This window comes from Taurulus bubalis (assembly GCF_910589615.1).
Source record: "Taurulus bubalis genome assembly, chromosome: 10".
NCBI lineage: Eukaryota > Metazoa > Chordata > Actinopteri > Perciformes > Cottidae > Taurulus > Taurulus bubalis.
Window position 1 is genome coordinate 13,610,224 of NC_136598.1, and position 17,695 is coordinate 13,627,918.

At 39.4% G+C, this 17,695-nt stretch overlaps 1 protein-coding gene across 1 annotated transcript; it reads left to right on the plus strand.

Annotated features, from left to right (window-relative positions):
- Window positions 1-2,805: 2,805 nt before the first annotated feature.
- Window positions 2,806-17,138, plus strand: clptm1 (CLPTM1 regulator of GABA type A receptor forward trafficking; the record flags this gene model as incomplete). The annotated part of the gene is made up of 14 exons (XM_079224582.1): window positions 2,806-2,856; window positions 5,803-5,933; window positions 8,763-8,886; window positions 9,071-9,229; window positions 9,440-9,557; window positions 9,670-9,755; window positions 10,035-10,155; window positions 10,248-10,492; window positions 11,080-11,173; window positions 11,269-11,459; window positions 11,862-11,957; window positions 12,234-12,369; window positions 13,558-13,725; window positions 15,426-17,138. The coding sequence occupies 14 exons, from the start codon at window positions 2,806-2,808 to the stop codon at window positions 15,614-15,616; spliced, it is 1,911 nt and encodes a 636-aa protein (XP_079080708.1). The 3' UTR covers window positions 15,617-17,138.
- Between the last annotated feature and the right edge of the window lie 557 nt (window positions 17,139-17,695).

Here is a 17,695-nt window from a genome sequence, read left to right on the forward strand (position 1 = left end):
AAAAGAAACTTACTGAAGGTTGCCTTAAATGCTAATTGTTGAGGTATTCCTGCTCAAACTGCAGCGTCTCATGTGCGCTTGACCGTGTGGAAAATGACGTCAGCTGTAGCTGCGTCAGGTACCAGGATGTTGTGATACTATATTCTGAGCAAAACAGAAGTTTGCCTTCTTTTAAAATGTTTTAGAAATCAACAGGGTTTTTCAAGCAATTCTTCCTTCAACCAATTTCAATATTTGCTATTTATTACGAAATCCTATATAATATTCCATTCATATAGAAAAGGTTATGAACACAATTAATTTAATTAGTACAATACATGTAAAACAACATCACAATAGTCTCCATGTATAAACAGCCTGCCTTATTCAGACCAGAGAGCACTATGTACTGAGGGAGCTCAATAGTTTGAAGAACCACAAGTAATTGTGTCCAATGCCATACATACTGTGTATAATTTCATCTTGTGTACTCTCAATGTGCTGCTCTTGTATGCTGCCCTTTGACAAAACCAAACCAGTGACTATTCCCTTCACCGTTTAAGGCTTCATCGCTACCACATATCAGTAAATATCCTTCTTTATTGAAAAAGTATGAGGGAAAAGTGTGCAGATTATTTGTAAGTCAAAATTGGGTCGAAATATCAGCTCTTCTGTCAGAGTTTTCTATATGAAAAGACACAACGTTGGGCTGGTTGGTGCAGAAAGCCAGTGACAGAGGAAGCTCTATTGGAAACACACAAGGGTGATTAAGTGATTTGGTTACAATGATTAAGTGATTTGGTTACAAACAACTTAATAGAAAATGTAGCTTCTGGTTTTTTTGGGGGGGGTGGGTAACATTACCCACCAAAATAAAAGCCCTGTCCTGTATTAGGCTGGAAGAACCTCCCATTGGCTTTGGCTTGAACATCTGCTCCTTTCTGGACCAACAGTTTGGTTTAAGCTCCTTCTCTCAATGGCGGTCTGACCTGTGAGTGACATGTGTTGCATTGGCACAGGACAAATAACTTTTATGTTTTCTCTCTAAGTCTCTCTAAGATAAAAGTCTCCTTGAAATGTAAGACTTGTATTAGGCCCCAAACTCTCTCATGACAAGTGTGATCAGATGCAGAGATGATGAAAGGCAAGGAACTTCATTTTGTGTGGATTTAGGCAAACCCTGTCGACAAAAGCATGTGAAACACCTGCAGTGTTTAAAAAAACAAAAAAGATAACTCCAAATAAGCTTAATGTGAATTGTTTGGTGCCACCTGGTTGGATTCTGTGTGAAATCAGGTGAAAATATTCAGGTTCACCAGAAACTCCTGCAGCTCAGACTCCAGCAGGTCCTCTGGCAGTGACCCAGATCCAGGTTTGCTGCAGCGTTGGACCTGCAGTCAGAATCTCCGGCGGTAGAAGGAGAGCTCGATGCCCGGCCGCAGCATTTCCTCCTCGGGCCAGGAGCAGAGCTTCTCCTCGCTCGGAGCCAACACCAACGTCATGCTGCTTGAGGAACAGACCATACACTGAACATAGTGCTACAATTTCGAGTCAATTCAACTTTGCAAAGAGTTAATATTTTACACTACACTGAGAAGTGTGACTGTGTACACTATGTACATATTACTTGTGTTATTTCAATTTGAGACTAGGACTTTTAAAGTGTTAATCAAAATTAACTCTAATTAAGTTACTTTTCATAAGTGTTAGAATACTTGATCCTATCAGTATTGCTTTTTAACTGACTCCTGCCATTGTTAAAATATATTTACTTCTGTATTTACTCCCTATTAGTGTGATTCTTACCTAGCACCTTAAGTGTTTTGCATTTTCTACTTTACTATGTCTTGTCACTGTAAAACCATTTTGCAGGGGAAAAAACAAGAAACACCATTATAGCCATGCCTTAATAACAATTTATAATAATAATAAAAAATACATTCTTCATTATCTTTAGGTTTTAAGATGCAAGTGTAACTCCCATTTCTGCTACATTGTTCAACAATGAAACCTCACTTTCAGTTTAAAAGTTGGAAAACACATAGTTCTTTTATGTACATGGTATATTTGGAAAAGCAAGAGCTCTTTCTGAATGAATTCACGTGTTCAGTGCATTTGACTTCTGGCCTTATCGCAAGGAGCTCTGGCAACAGATCCAGTGTTGTCCAGAATGATTCCTCCTCCAGCAATAATGTTAATGTCATCATAATGTCCAGCTTCTCCACCCCCGTTGTTGATGACATGTATGCGCATGGTGGATATCTTTAAGTCTCTCAGGATGTCAACTCCTTGATGTCCTGTATACTGAAAGCAAACAAATTGTTTATGTAATATATTTATTGTCAGTTGAGGTTGATATTTAGTGTTGTGTAAAAAAACAGTATTTTCCTCTGGAAAGCAGCAAACAGCAGGATTGTATTTCAAGTAGCCTAAAATGTGCAACTCTTTTTAAATTGTACAGAAGTATGGTTGAATAAGGTATTATATCACTGCAAATTAGCGACTTTATACTAGAAGTGTGTCTGTGGAAGATAACAGAGTATAGAGAACAATTACAACTTGTTATAGAAATGTAATAAACACCAATACTCCAAGCTTCTACTTTATTAATTTGAGAAGAATTTGGAAGAAGCACGAATAAGCACGGTGTTTCATACCGTTTCATCAGCACTGCTGTGTCACAAAAAACGCCTTAGAATATTACAATATTTATCGCTCCCCTAAAGACCCACGTCACTACAATGACGCTTCAAACTGTCCTCTCGCGAGACGGAGCACAGTTTCCCAGGCAGCAGTGTGGCGTGTGCGCGATAGAGACAAGGGAAGATGGCGGAGCAGGAGAGCGAAGAACCTAAAGCTGTCGAGAGCAACGGCGAGGTAAAAATGAATGACACTCTTATTATCTCATTTACTCGTCACGTCCAGGGGAATGGGGCCGTTTTGTCAGTTGGACCGTTGAGTGTGGGACCGTACACATTTAAACGTGTAACCGACAGTTGCACGAGCCTCAGTGACGTTGTCAGTGCCGGCTGGTTTTAAAACGACCTCCCCTCCTGCCGTTAGCAGGGTGTTGAGAAATACGGACGGTTGGCGAAGGGGCAGAGGTGTTAATGGCTAAAACCCAACTAAAGACGTACAATAACTCTAAAGTGACGTGATAATTAGTGAACTCAATGCGTGTCGGTGTGAGCCAGCGGACTGCTGCGGTGTGTCATTCAGCTATCACAAGGCCCGCACCTGAACGACGCAGATTGACTAACCAGGCCGGTCTCGAGCAGCTCGCTCACACCGACTGTCACGCCGTCTTTCTTTAGGTACAGTCATCGCAGGGAAACGTTGAGGCTCGATGTACGTTTTGTCCGCCTCACCGCAAATCTGGCAGCTTATCTTGGTAAAATTGTCAAATGAGATGATTTATCTCATGCAGACAACGTCAAAAATGGTCTAACCCTGGAATATTCTCTCTTAAATGTTTTTAAATGGTATTTGTTAAAAGTAATTGGGACAATATACAACCAACTAGCAATTATTTCCGGAGTGACAAATGTCACATGTTACCACCGGTCAAAATGAATCATCACCCTCCAGAGGCCAACCACTGGTGTCCCCTCTGCCTCATTTACGTCTGTATTAACCCACACACACAACATAGTGATATGCTCAAACAAGCAGCTTGTCAATCTGGTGGAAATGTTTGGTATCTTTACTCTTGAGATCAAGACAGTAGAGTTTTTTTTGTCAATCCAATCTGTTCAGAATTAGGTTAAACTTTGTTTTTACTTTCTTTATGTACCTTTTTATTGTTTTGTATCCCCAATATCCCTATTATGTCATTTTATTTCCATTGTATTCTCACAGCAGAGTATAGATTTAGCAACCACAAATCTCTGTCTCGTCTCAGAAATGCCCAGAAGATTATTTCCAGATCCTTTTCTAACAACCATCTACTTTCCAAGGTTAAATGTTGTTTTTTTGGGTTCTCATCATGAGGGATTTATCTTCCAGAATAACTGAAGCCCAGCTCTGTGATTTAAATCTAAGTGGCAGAATGTAGGGCAAAGACACAACATGCGTTCTTGGTCTTAGGTGAGGCCTTTATGTTGCTCTTGAGGCCCACTACTGGTGATCAGTTGAGAGGCATTTCTGAAAGATTAATCTAGGGGAAATAATACGTAGCTAGTAGTGCTTTATTTTTTTGCAGTTTTTATTTAATATTTCTGTCGGTTACAGATTGGTCCCAGCACAACATGCATGATGTCAGCATTTTCATGTCTAAAATATCATACATTTTCCTTGTACAAAATGTCCTTTTTAAAGTGGTCTTTAATGTTGGCAAACAAACATTTTTGCATCGGAAAGCCTTTTTTAGCCATTAACAATTGACATACAATCAACATATATGCCTTTTATCTCCTTATTTATTGGCTTACTTCCCTCTGTAAGAGATCCTGTCACCATGTGTAGTACATATTACCAAAGCAATCTCCACTTCTGTGAAAGACTGATTTATCTGGACTGTTGGCCCGTTTCCTTTCAGACGCACACTATCCAGTGTGAAGCATTTGCTATGCACCCTGCATAAGTGGTTAATTGTTAATCCTTGTTCAGTGTGTGTAAATTATTATCTTGAGCCGGAACAGCTAACCTTGTTACTCTTACAGAGCATATATTGATGATCTGTCTGTGCAATGGTTATTATGTTGATCCCTTCAGGAGACAGAGATCCATGTTTCAGATAATAGAATTGCTTCTATTTGAACACAACAGGACATAGCATCGAGGATGAAAAGATCTATTTTGAGCCATTTCATGGCCTTGAAATTCAGTTTGTGATGGTGCTAGGCCAGTGGCTTATCACAAACCTTAACATTTATGATGTTCCTTTCGTCATTTCTTGGCCATATTGGAAACTTAATAACCTGCTGAGCGGAAATGTCTTTCCCCCCCCCAAGTGTTTGTTTCTGGAGGCCAACCTCTGGTCTGTTGTGCTGGTGACAATGGAGGAGATTAGATGTTTAGATAGTGAATGAGTCTCATGACTTGACATACGCTTGTGTATTGTGTCACTAGAATGTGGCCTTGCTGAAGGGGTTGGGGGACACGCTGAAGGAAACTAATTACATATTTTACTGATATTGAATATGCTGATTTGTATGAATATACTCCCACAATACACAAAGGTTCCATTGGGTCAAGAGATTATATTATTTAATGGTACTTGGAAATAAAATATCTCAGCTTGGTTGCCCATCATGTCTTCTTTTATATATCCTCCAGTAATTTGTAATTATTTTACGTCGACAATAAATTTTCATCAGTTCAACATTTTGTTCAGTTGAAAGTTAAAAAAACGCCAGAAGATAGTTTAAAAGATGTCTGTTTTCCAGAACCCGATGTTATTTATTCAAATAGCTTATTTTGTCTAAACCCATTTAGTGAATTGAAAATTCTATTAACAAAGACAACAGTAAATCTTCATATTTGAGAAGCTGAAGTGAGAGAATGTTTATAAGATACTGTTTCATCGAGCCAATTAATTGTCAAACCTGCCATGTATGGATGCATATTATTTTGTCCCTTCATTCATCTACATCCTCAATCCTTTAAAAATGTATATATAGTTTTGACCGAGGGTGATTTAGTCTCCTGTAGAAAATACTTTATTTGTTGGACAAGAGAGAAATGTTTTTTTTAATTCCTCTGTATGTTTGGTACGTCGAGAAATGTACAATAAAGCTGACTTTACTCTATCATATCACCATGTTGAGCTTTCAGTAAAGTGTCTTCTTTCGCTCCAATGACCATGTTTCTATTTGGCTGTAGGTGAGCAGTAATGGGACTGTTGCAACTACAGATGACCAGGTTGTGCCGACAGCTGAAAATGCACTTGATCCTCAGCCGCCACCGCAACCAGCACCTAATGCATGGCAGGTCATTAAAGGAGTCCTCTTCAGGTTAGTATTTCTTTTTGTCTTTTAATTTGGCTGGTTCGCCCTCTCTTTATAAGTGGATAACTAGCCCACAGATTAAAAGTTACTGACACTATGGATGTAAAAATTAACACAATACCAACCTTGGAACCCATCATCTATCTATCTGACCACGGATAAGCCTCTGTGGACAAGGGGCTATATTTGGGTTCTGGTGTTGGCAGTGGATATCCAGGCCTAGACTTCCTTTTCCATGGTCCAATTAGCAACTTGTGATTCAAGACTGGAATTGGAGTTGAGACACGACATGTACGACAAGATTAGTAGCCAGTTTAGAAGTTGATTTTAAACCCTTAAAAATCATTATCAGAGGACAGTGTCTGGGTTCCCAGATTACATTTTGGTCAATGTGTTTCGTCTCTTGCTCTCCGCGCAAACTGTTTACCTGTATTCATCCAAAGACTGCTTGAGCGTGATAAGTCACTACGACTCTGACCCACAAACGTATATAGGCTGATGACTTTTGTAAACATTACTGTTGATAGTCTATTGGTGCCATTTAGTTATGTCTGATATATGAATACATTCTAATCCAGTTCTGTATTTTGTATTTTAAAAAGCAGTTATTGAGTAATGAAAAATAAGATAGGAATAGTAGTATTGGGGGAACGAAATCCTGACGATACCCTTCCCTAGTAATACGTATTACCTGACTGTTGTGGATGTCAGTTGTCTCGTGTATGTCGCTTGCAGGAATTTTCAGGGCATTTTAACAGTTTCATAATTGGTTAATTTTGAGGGATATCTTCCTTTTCTAACCAAATGCACAGAAAACCCAGGTCTATTTTTCACCAAAAATGTCCATACAAAGCACAGCATGTATGGAGGTAGTACCAGTGTAGTCCTCTTTTGGCATTTATATCGAATAAAACCCTATGGTTGATTTTTCCCTGCCTTAGGCAAGCAGTTACTCTGACAGCCAACCAGCAGCCAGTGAAAGAACATGTCAATGTATTAAAGCAAAAAGATTATATTGCATTATTTTGCTGTTGTAAGATTTGCTGCCAGTGAATTTAGCTTTTAAAATCTTTCATAAAGTAGTTGGTAGTGGTGAGGAATGCCAAAACAATACCTCATCTAAAGTGGATGGGTAAAGTTTTTATGAACATGATGCATGTTCTGCAATATACCAAACAAATCATAGGCATAGAAAGCAACACAATCATGTGTAACAAAGAATTGATCTTTATACATTTTATGATGACGCCAGACAGAAAATACATTATTTAAATGTCTGTTTAACCCATAGCAACCAAAGAGGGAAGTGTGTGTGTGTGTGTGTATGTATGCATGTATGTATACATGTGCATGTGCATGTGTGTGTGTGTGTGTATATATATATATATATATATATATATATATATATATATATATATATATATATATATATATATATATATATATATATAAATAAAAAAAAAACGTGTTGTTAATGGAAGCTAGTCAGCTTGCTATCACGTTAGCTAACGTGTTTGGGTTGTGTATTGTTGTTGAAGTTATGTTCCGTTACAGTTAAGTCTTGCTTGTAAAAAACCGTAACGTGGTGAAACATGCCGTAACTCCCCCGGTCTGGTTCAGTTCACGCTGTCACTCGTTAACGTTAAATCGGCACACTGGCGGATCTGGCTGCAGGTTGTTTTTTTACTCAAAGTAGACTGAATCAAATCACGTAGTTGGGCTTAGCCAACAACGTCATTTCGTGGTCGTAAGAGGCCCAGAATGAAATAGTTTAAGGAAGAGGACTCTGTATATGCAGCACAGCTTGATGCAGAGCTGAGCTAAGCTGAGATGAGGTGGAGCTGGGCCTGGAGGTTTCGGTCAAAACAGACGTGAGAGGAGCAGTACAGCTTCCCTCTGTCCCAGTGTTTCATACATATTGATAAAGCAGGGCATGCTAAAGCAGCCTCTACTCCAAGGAGATCAATTACAGTAAAAAGGCAGATGTAAAGCATACATGTGTATGTTTTTAGTGTTAGTCCATTTTAATCTAATTTGTTTAATTAACAGCTCGGGGATGTTCAAGGAGCAACCTGTTTGTGCTTTCTGAACATGTTTTGCACTGTGAATTTGCACTGTCACTTCTGTTTTTGAACAAAGGGTTGGAAATGTTTTTTTGCTTTTTTTTTATCCGATTAATCGAAAAAATAATCAACCGATTAATCGATTATTAAAATAATCGTTAGTTACATACATACATACATACATACATACATACATACATACATACATACAGAACAAAACTAAAAGCACACAAAGATGGTTGACAGTTATGCTGCGTTCACACCAAACGCGTTGCGAATTTGAAGCGGGAGTAGATTACATTCAAAGTCAATGCACAGACATGAATGATGCGAATAATTCACCTCATTCGCGCGAGTTGAAAATGTTCAATTTACTGCCGTAAGTCAATCAGCATTGAGAAGCTCCGCCCGTCATCACCGCCGTCCTGTTGTTGCTGAATCAAACTGCTGCTCCGCCTGAAGTAGCGCTGGTAGCGGCTGTCATTCAGACACTGTTGTGGGACGACGGTAAACTGACGCGAGTAATGTTTGATGTGAATGCAGCATTAGACTGATACAAATGTCAGTTCTTGATATTTGTGAACAGTTTCCAGAGTACTCTTTTCATCTTTCACATTAACATACAAATTTGAGTATTAATCCAACTCATAACCTACTGCTCTCCTATTATGTTTTTGTCATCTTTCTTATATTTTTGTTTTTTGTCTGAACTTATCTTTCATGCCTTTATATACCAGATCTTATTTTCTACTGTTTCCCCTTGTTTCTCCAGAATCTTCATAATCTGGGCGATCAGTAGCTGGTTCCGTCGAGGGCCTTCAACTCCAGACCCCAACACCCCAGCCGGGGCACCCAGAGTACCCAGCAGGAACCTGTTTCCCAAGGACACCCTCATGGTATTACACTTGTCCCCTCTGTCTATTGCCTTTTTATCTACACAGCCAGTTGTCAATCATTCCTCACACTGTGATCTCCTGAAGTATTTTGAAAGCAAACGAGTGTTATATCTTCCTTTCAGACTGACTTGCGCACTCCCATGACTCTTTAATATCATAAACACCTTTCTTACTGTCCCTGCAGGACTTGTACGTGTATATGTCCCAAGACGAGGTGTTCTCAGACTTCAACAACACAGAAGCCCTGTTCTGGTTCCACAGGGACTTGGTCTACGGAGATTGGACCGTTGGAGAGAACGAGGACGGCTGTTACGAGTACTATAAGGATATGGACATCCCAGAGGTGAGGATGACGGGGAGGTGCAATGTGAAAGTGATGCATCTGAAGAGAGAGGTGACAGACTGTAGATGGATTGTCAGAGGGATCAGGTATTAGTTTAAGATATAAGGTTGATTTTGGTGAAGCACAGGAAAGACAAGTAACTATGAACTTGACGGATTTATAATGTGTATTTGACTGAAACTCTAATACTTGTTTGGTGTGTATTTGCAGCAATTGTTAAAGAACGGTTCCCTTTACATGCACGTCTACTTCACTAAAAGTGGATTCCACCCAGACCCAAAACGCAAGGGGCAGTATCGCAGACTGGCAACAGTTCATTCAACACGCAGTAAGCACACATGCAAAATGCACAAATTCTAAACTTTAAACAAAAGTTGTAATAATAGAAAAATGTAGTTGATCATTTCTAAGTGTTAACCTTTACTTGTTTACTCTTTCAGTGCTGAATAAATTCAAGCGAAGAAAGTTTATGAAGACAAAGAATCTGCTAACAGGCGAGACAGAAGCAGATCCCGAAGTGATCAAGGTTGGTATTTTTGCTTTACTTTTAAATTATTTCGTACACTGTAAAGCTAGACCGATACATTGACCAGGCACTGATATTGGCTTATTGCAGATATATTGTATGTGGGCAAAGTCTATAAATACATTTAACTAAATTAAATAAAAAATACATAAAGTCAATAAGTTGACTAGTTGGAATTGACTTTCTATTGGTCCTATCATCAATAGAATACAATCTGCTCTTCGTAGATGATGTTGCAGTTCATCACTGTAATGTTAAATCAAATGTGTTTCCTAACAGCGAGCAGAGAGCCATGGTCCAGTGGAGATCATCTCTCATTGGCACCCCAACCTCACCATTAACATGGTGGATGACCACACTGCCTGGGTTAAGGGCTCTGTTCCCCCTCCTCTTGACCAACGTAAGTTCCTCCCACTCGCCCCTTTGCCAGGTCCCAACTACAGTTCTGTTTCTGTCCAACCATCTTTGACATTTCCACTCTTGTATCATTAGATGTTAAGTTTGATGCTGTAAGTGGCGACTACTATCCGATTGTGTACTTCAATGACTACTGGAACCTTCAGAAGGACCACTTTCCCATCAACGATACCCTGACAACACTCCCACTGCGCCTTGGCTACTGCCCGCTGTCCTTGTGGCGTTGGCAGCTCTACGCTGCCCAAAATGCACGTTCACCGTGGAACTTCCTACCAGAGGACACCTACGAGCAGTCTGATGAAGACCAAGACTCTGTCAAGGTAAGACGTCAAGGGTCACAGAGACTGAATGTTAACATAGAAACTTGCTGTATTTATAGTGCTATGATGCTATTTTAAATATCAACACAAATAAATAAATAAAAAGATGATATAAGACTAAATAAAGATATTTAAAGGACTTTGACGCAGGTGTCCCGTTTCAACCATCATGTTAACTCCCAAACTGTTCTGCTTTCTAGCAGATTATCTATGTATGACGTATTAATTACGGTGCACTACATATTTACTTGCATATCAGCTGTCTGAAAGAACTTTATATGACAGTAAAAAATAAATGATTTAAGTGTCTACTGTCCCTCAGTTACATGTTTCGTTGTGTGAAATTTGATTATCTTACTATGTAATGCACTTTGTAGAATAGCATGTACTGGTATACAATAATGTTTTTTGGCATTGACATATCACAATTGTATTTTAGTATAATTGGTTACTTCTGATTCTCATCCTGAATGCTTGGACAGGTTTACTATATTTCAACTACTGTTTTCTAGCAACGAGGCTGCAGCTAAGTGTAACTTGTGTACTTCTTACATCTGTAATTTAAGCTTAAAAAAACTCTTTTATAGGTGGCTCTTTTGGAAACCAACCCGTATCTGCTGGGAATCACCATTGTTGTCTCCATTGTGCACAGCATTTTCGAGTTTCTTGCCTTCAAGAATGGTAAGGTCACAGCAGCCTGTCTGTATTGATGACATGACAAAATAGATTGCACTGTGTGTCTATGCCTCAGCTTCAACTTGCCATCTCCTCCTCAGATATCCAGTTCTGGAACAGCAGACAGTCTCTTGAAGGCCTCTCTGTGCGCTCCATCACATTTGGAGTATTTCAGTCTATGGTCGTGCTGTTGTACATCCTGGACAACGAAACTAACTTCGTGGTGCAGGTCAGCGTCTTCATCGGCCTTCTAATTGACCTGTGGAAAATCACCAAGGTCATGGACGTCAAGGTAAGTCGGAGCATCATTTGTTTTTTCATGCACAATATTGTTTAACATTTTCTATTTAAATAAAAAAAGACTCCTGTCCTCAGTCTTTTAACAAATATTAAAAATGTCAGACCAACTTAATGCAGCCTATATCATGGAGTGCATCTTTAACCACAACATTGGGAGTTAACCAGTGAATGTTTTAAGATAATGTTTGGTTTGAAGTCAGTCTAGTTGGAGTCTCCTCTACTAGACTGACTTTAAAAAGCCCAACAATTGCATTTGACTAAGTTTCACACGTATTTAAAACGTTGCTTTTTGTTAATCATATGCTAATCCAAATGCTAATTTATTGTACCTGTGTCTGTATGTTGTGCTATTATTTCCACATACCAGTAACCACCTCTGTTTATATTTCTCTAGTTGGACAGAGAGAACAAAATTGCAGGGGTGTTGCCAAGATTGGTCTTCAACGACAAGTCAACATATGTGCAGTCTTCAACCAAAATCTACGACGATGTAAGTGAAACAAATACTCAACTACAGAACTCTTAACACCGGCCATGTTCTGAGGACTCTGCTTTCAAAAATACCTGATGACCGACTCACACTCACTCATGTGAACGTCTGACGGTTCCTTAAGCCACGTGCCTCAAGTGTTTCTCTGTGAAAAGGGCAAGCCTCAATGAACATCTCTGTTGGGATGAATGCAGTAACACAAGCATGTCATATACAATATTACTTATTTGCTTTTCATAAAAGTACATTCCTTTTTCTCTCTTGACCTGTGAACAGATGGCCTTCAAGTACCTGTCCTGGCTGCTCTACCCTCTGTTTGGCTGCTATGCTGTCTACAGTCTATTGTACGTAGAGCACAAAGGCTGGTACTCCTGGGTGCTCAGCATGCTCTATGGCTTCTTGTTAACCTTTGGTAAGTATGTCTGAAGCATTTATATACTCATTTGAATAATTATCATTTTGTCTTGTTTTTTTCGTGTCATTTCGTATCATTTTGTCGTGTTTTTCTTTTGTGATATTTATATTGTTTGGCAGGAGGTGAACGTTTTTACGTTTTATGTGTTTATTGGCACATAAATGGGACTTCATGTACTGTAATGGTAAAAAAATTGATAGACAATGAACCCATTACAAATAAACGTAATGACTTATTTGTGTGCAATGTAGCTGTCCATGAATTAGCTAATGTACATGAAATGGTGCAGAGAACACTGTTGTCCAGTATGTTATTAAAGTGATTCTCAAATGTGGGTGAGTGAAGGCACGCCGGGGGTACATGAGATTTTTTTATAAAATATTAGCATCCATTCAAAAAATCCTTTAAAAATAGCTTTGCGCTGGTTAGGGGTACTTGGCTGAAAAATGATTTCACAGGGGTTACATCACTGAAATAAGGTTGAGAACCACTGGGTTATTGCCTATAAATTAAAATCTCTGTCGGCCTTCCAAACCGAAAAAAAGATTATGAAAATGAAGTAAATGATCTAAAAACAAATGTTTACTATAAGTTATTGCTGCTGGCTGACAGTGTTTTTATTGTGTCGGTAAAATGTATTAAAAAAATATGAAACGACCAAATGTAGTAAAAATAAAGTTATGTACAAATAAATTGTATCTTAACAGATTTTTGTTAACATGGATGATCATTTTAGATGAAGCAACACGGACAATATTTCATGTCTTTGTTAAGATTATAACTTATCTCTAATATACTGTAAAAATTAAAATTCAACATCTTTTCTATACTCATTCTTCACTATTCCTGCATCTGTTTTATATTTATTTTTGCCATGTATTATGGAATTTACTATTGATTTTGTTACTATTTATGTAAATCTATTTTCAAAGGCCAGAGATTCATCTGATTATTCTAACAGTCTCTCTTAATTATCCGGTCTCTCAGTGGATGTACTTACAGCTAATGTTTTCTCACTTGCATCATGGTTACGTATCCAATTCCCAATGGCCTCTGCTAATGTGCTGCGTATTAATAGACTTTACTTGGTCTCATTGCTTTAAGTCTAATTTACTGCATCTGGTGTAAAATTGCTTATATTTCCTAATGTGGGACTTCCCTCCTATATCTGTTTTTGTTTTTTAGGTTTCATTACAATGACGCCACAGCTGTTCATCAACTACAAAATGAAGTCTGTGGCCCACCTCCCATGGAGGATGCTCACCTACAAGGCTCTCAACACCTTTATTGATGACCTGTTTGCCTTTGTCATCAAGATGCCCATGATGTACAGGATAGGATGCCTCAGAGATGGTACGTCTTCCCTGTTCTAGATGTTACACTTTTTTTTTTTTTTATGAATTTACAGAGATCAGGGAAGTTAAATAATCATTTAACGTCTTTAAAAAAAGCCATTTTGAGTTTGTAGCTTGGTGACACTCAGATGTACAGTGTTTTTACTGAAGGTTGTTTCATGTTCAAATCATTGCTCAGCATTGTGCAGTTAATCCAGACAGATTAGTTCAAAGACTAATGCCGTGTTCACACCGGACGCGGCTCGAAAATTTACGCCGCATCCACCGCGGAAGTTTACTCGCGTGAGTGAAACGAGGGTGTTCACACCAAACGCGAAAAATCGCGGCGCGAAGGGGGCGTGGCTTTGCTCTGTGAGAGACAAGCGACGAAGCTTTCATTTCCGCTATCGACCATGGAATCAATAACCACTAGTTCTGCTTTATATTTATTGTGGAAGTCCCAAACATGTCGGAACATGAAACGCCCTCATATTTGGGTTTATAACATCATCCGTAGCCGCACACAGCACGGTGAATTTCACCGACTCCTCCAGGAACTGCGTCTCGCATATCTCCATAAAACGATACCGATTATGCCATCCACTATGGAAATAACCACTAGTTCTGCTTTATACTTTTTGTGTAAATTCCACATATGTCGGAACATCAAACTCCATGGTGTCTGGGTTCATAATATTATCCGTAGTCCCACAACAATGAAGCCGCTACCAGCGCTGGTTCAGGCGGAGCAGCAGCAGTTTCATTCAGAAACGGGGAGACGGCGGTGGTGACGGGCGGAGCTCTCACCGCTGATTCTCAACGCTGATTGGCTGCCGCAACTTTGCGTCACGCGATTTCTCCGGCAGATTTGGGAGAATTCAACTCACGCGAATTTGCGCCGCGTCCTTCGCTTTGTTTGCCCAAGGTCAAACGTTCTGTTCGCGCCGCCTCAAACGCGTCTATCTCGCCGCGGCGCGAATAAATCGCCAATTCGCGTCGCAGCGCGTCTGTGGATTGACTTTACATGTAATCTGGTCGCGCCGCAAATTTGCGCCGCATCCGGTGTGAACACGGCATAAGACAACTCACTACTTTGCACTGATTTTCATGATTCCCATTGCTATTGCCAGGTTGACATTGTTACCCTCTGAAAAATCCTACAGATAGACACTATTTATTCAACATGTTTTTGAAGATGTTTCCACTAAATACAACTGTGTGGAGTAATTTGGTTGAATGTCAGCTCATTTTCATTCAGGGAACCTCACACAGGCAATCATGTTACCCCCTTAAATGTCTTCTTTCACTGGATGGTCTGTGAAGTGTGCATAGTCGGTCTTTCTTGATGATATGCTGGTTGGTCAGTTGAGGAAATGTATGTTCATCATTTGTAGGTGATGTCCTTATCTCAGTTTCCATCCGCTTAGCGCCTCAGTTGGTTTTCTGGGTTTCACTTTTCATATCAGTGCGTGTGTCCACTGTTGAGTTCTGGCATTGTGGGTCTTGAGCGGTCACGTTCTGGCTGTACAACAGATGGCCGATGCTGCTGGACAGGCTTAGTACTGAAAACCCAACATGTTTTCATCATAATCAATTAAAGACTTAATTTAACCACTATTACTAGGTAGGTTCTTACTTGATGACAAATGGTTATTATGGGAATAATGTTTTTTAATTATACTTGATTCTCACTGGACTAACCTGTCTCCTTTCCTGCAGACGTGGTGTTCTTCGTCTACCTTTACCAGCGCTGGATCTATCGGGTTGATCCCAACAGGTACAACGAGTTTGGCACCAGTGGAGTGGAACGCGTCCCTGACGGCACGGAAGCAGCAGACGCTGCTCCCGCCACGGCCACTGCCACGGCCGCCATCACAGACAAACCAGAGGGGGAGAAGAAGAACGATTAAGCAAGACAACGCCCTTATCTGCCTCCCTGGCCCTCAATTCTAGGGCGAAGAGGACTTGTGGAAATTAGGCAGGGAGGGGAGTCGTCGTTAAGCTGTCATGGACGCCTATAAAAAAAATGCAGTTCAACTGTTCCCTATGATTTCTGTGTGGATCCACAGAAAATCATATTCAATGTAGACTTGGTAAATTCTTATTTCTGTTCCCGGCCCTCTCGTTTTGCAGTTCAAGTGAAGTAAAACAAAACGTGATGTACTGTATCTGTATGATTTTTTTTCAAAGGGTATCCATGTCTTGGAGTAGAGGTTGGGAGGGGAACTGTTTTTTTTTTTTTTTTATACAGAGTAAAAAAGAGGCTAAGTTTAGCTTTTTTTTCTTTCTTCTTCTTTGTGTAGATTCCTTGTGAATTTTACTTTTCATTCCATGTGAGCATCGTGTTTCGGGTTTCCTGGAACCTGGTGAGTAGTACTGGAGGAAACTGGAAAGGTCCTGAGCCACGAAGGAGGTTAAAAAGAGAGGTGGTGACTGATGGACGACCCTACAGGACGCTACCCACGGGACAGTGACTGCTACCCTCAATTTTAAGCTAATGGTTAATTTTCTAAACTTGAACATAAAAAATAACAGCCTTGCTGGTATTAATATACATATATTAATATTGTCAATGACTTAATTTTGGTTTTTCAGTCACTGAAGCATTTTTTTGTATGTCCTCAAAACTGCACAGAATCTCAGTTTGTCTTGTTAATAATACTGTTGTCAAATCCGTGTAGATTAGCTAATTTGCAAGTCTAATTTTAATTTTACCCCCTCTACCAGATGTCTGATTTTCAAATTGTTTCACATTGACGCTCCAAAACCGATCACCTTGACAGACAGTGGAGACAGTCGGGTGTGTGCTGGAAGAATTCCAGTGTCTCTTGTTTTTATTTTGAGTGCTGTAAATCCAGAAACAAATAGGTTTCCATTTTCGTACATATTAAATTTTGATTCACTCATGTTTATAGTAAAACTTAAGTGTGATTTAAAATGTCTATCCAAAGTTTTTTGTTTACAATTTCTAGTTTTTACATAATCTTTGCATGACACTTCAAATTGTTTAAAATAGATATAACAGCCAATTTGTTTGCTTAACTAGCATGCATATTATGTAGTTAGTTCTTTGAAAGAAGCAAACAGTATTTTCAGTCAACTAGCAAATGTTTCAGTATTTTTGCTTGTGATTGAATTAATAATTTATGAAATGAGTTACACTAAATTGTTTTGTGTGTGCGTGTGCAGGCTAGTTGCAGTATGCTGGGATTAAATACTAGATGCAGGATATGTTTGTGTAATGGAACACAGTGAAAATACTGCAACTAGCACAAATCAAACTAGTTGAAACAGTTAATTTAATCCTCAGACTGGGGCTGACAAACCTTTGAATTTATGTCCACATATGATTTTCTCCTTCAGCAATTCAATTAGTTATTAGCACAATAATGGTATTTTAGTATTTTACTTACCGAGTGGTGTGAGGCAAGATGGACGTGTTTGACCCTGTTGGCATTCGCCTAATACAAAGGATTAATTTACCAGATGACAAGCAGATGTCACCTTCCTTTTATGACGCATTTGCAAAAACACTCTGGTGCCGTCATGCTGACCAAAGCTCGAAGCTGCATGCGTCTAACCTACCAGTTCCCAGCTTGTGACATGAAGGTTGTCTGGGTCTCTGAGCTGTTTGAACAGTGATGTGACGGTTCATTTTCAAAGCTTTTAGAGCCCCAAAATAACTCAAACTCTTTTGTAGGAAAAAAATACTTTAGGTGGGGTTGTTTTTCGTCTTTCCTGTCTTGTTAATCAACTTCCAGGTTGGAACAATTTATCTAGAACACCACTGCAGCTGAGTTGATTTTCCTTTCTTTTTTTTTAAAACCTGGTCCCTGCTGAGTCACTGCTTCCTCTAAATGCTTCAACGTTCACTTTCATGTCCTGTAAACTGGCTGTCCTCTGTGTATCCAGCAGGTGTCACTGTTGTGCGTTACAACTTTGAGCATTTAGTTAAAAAGTTAATGCTGTAAAGAAACTGTACACGTCAC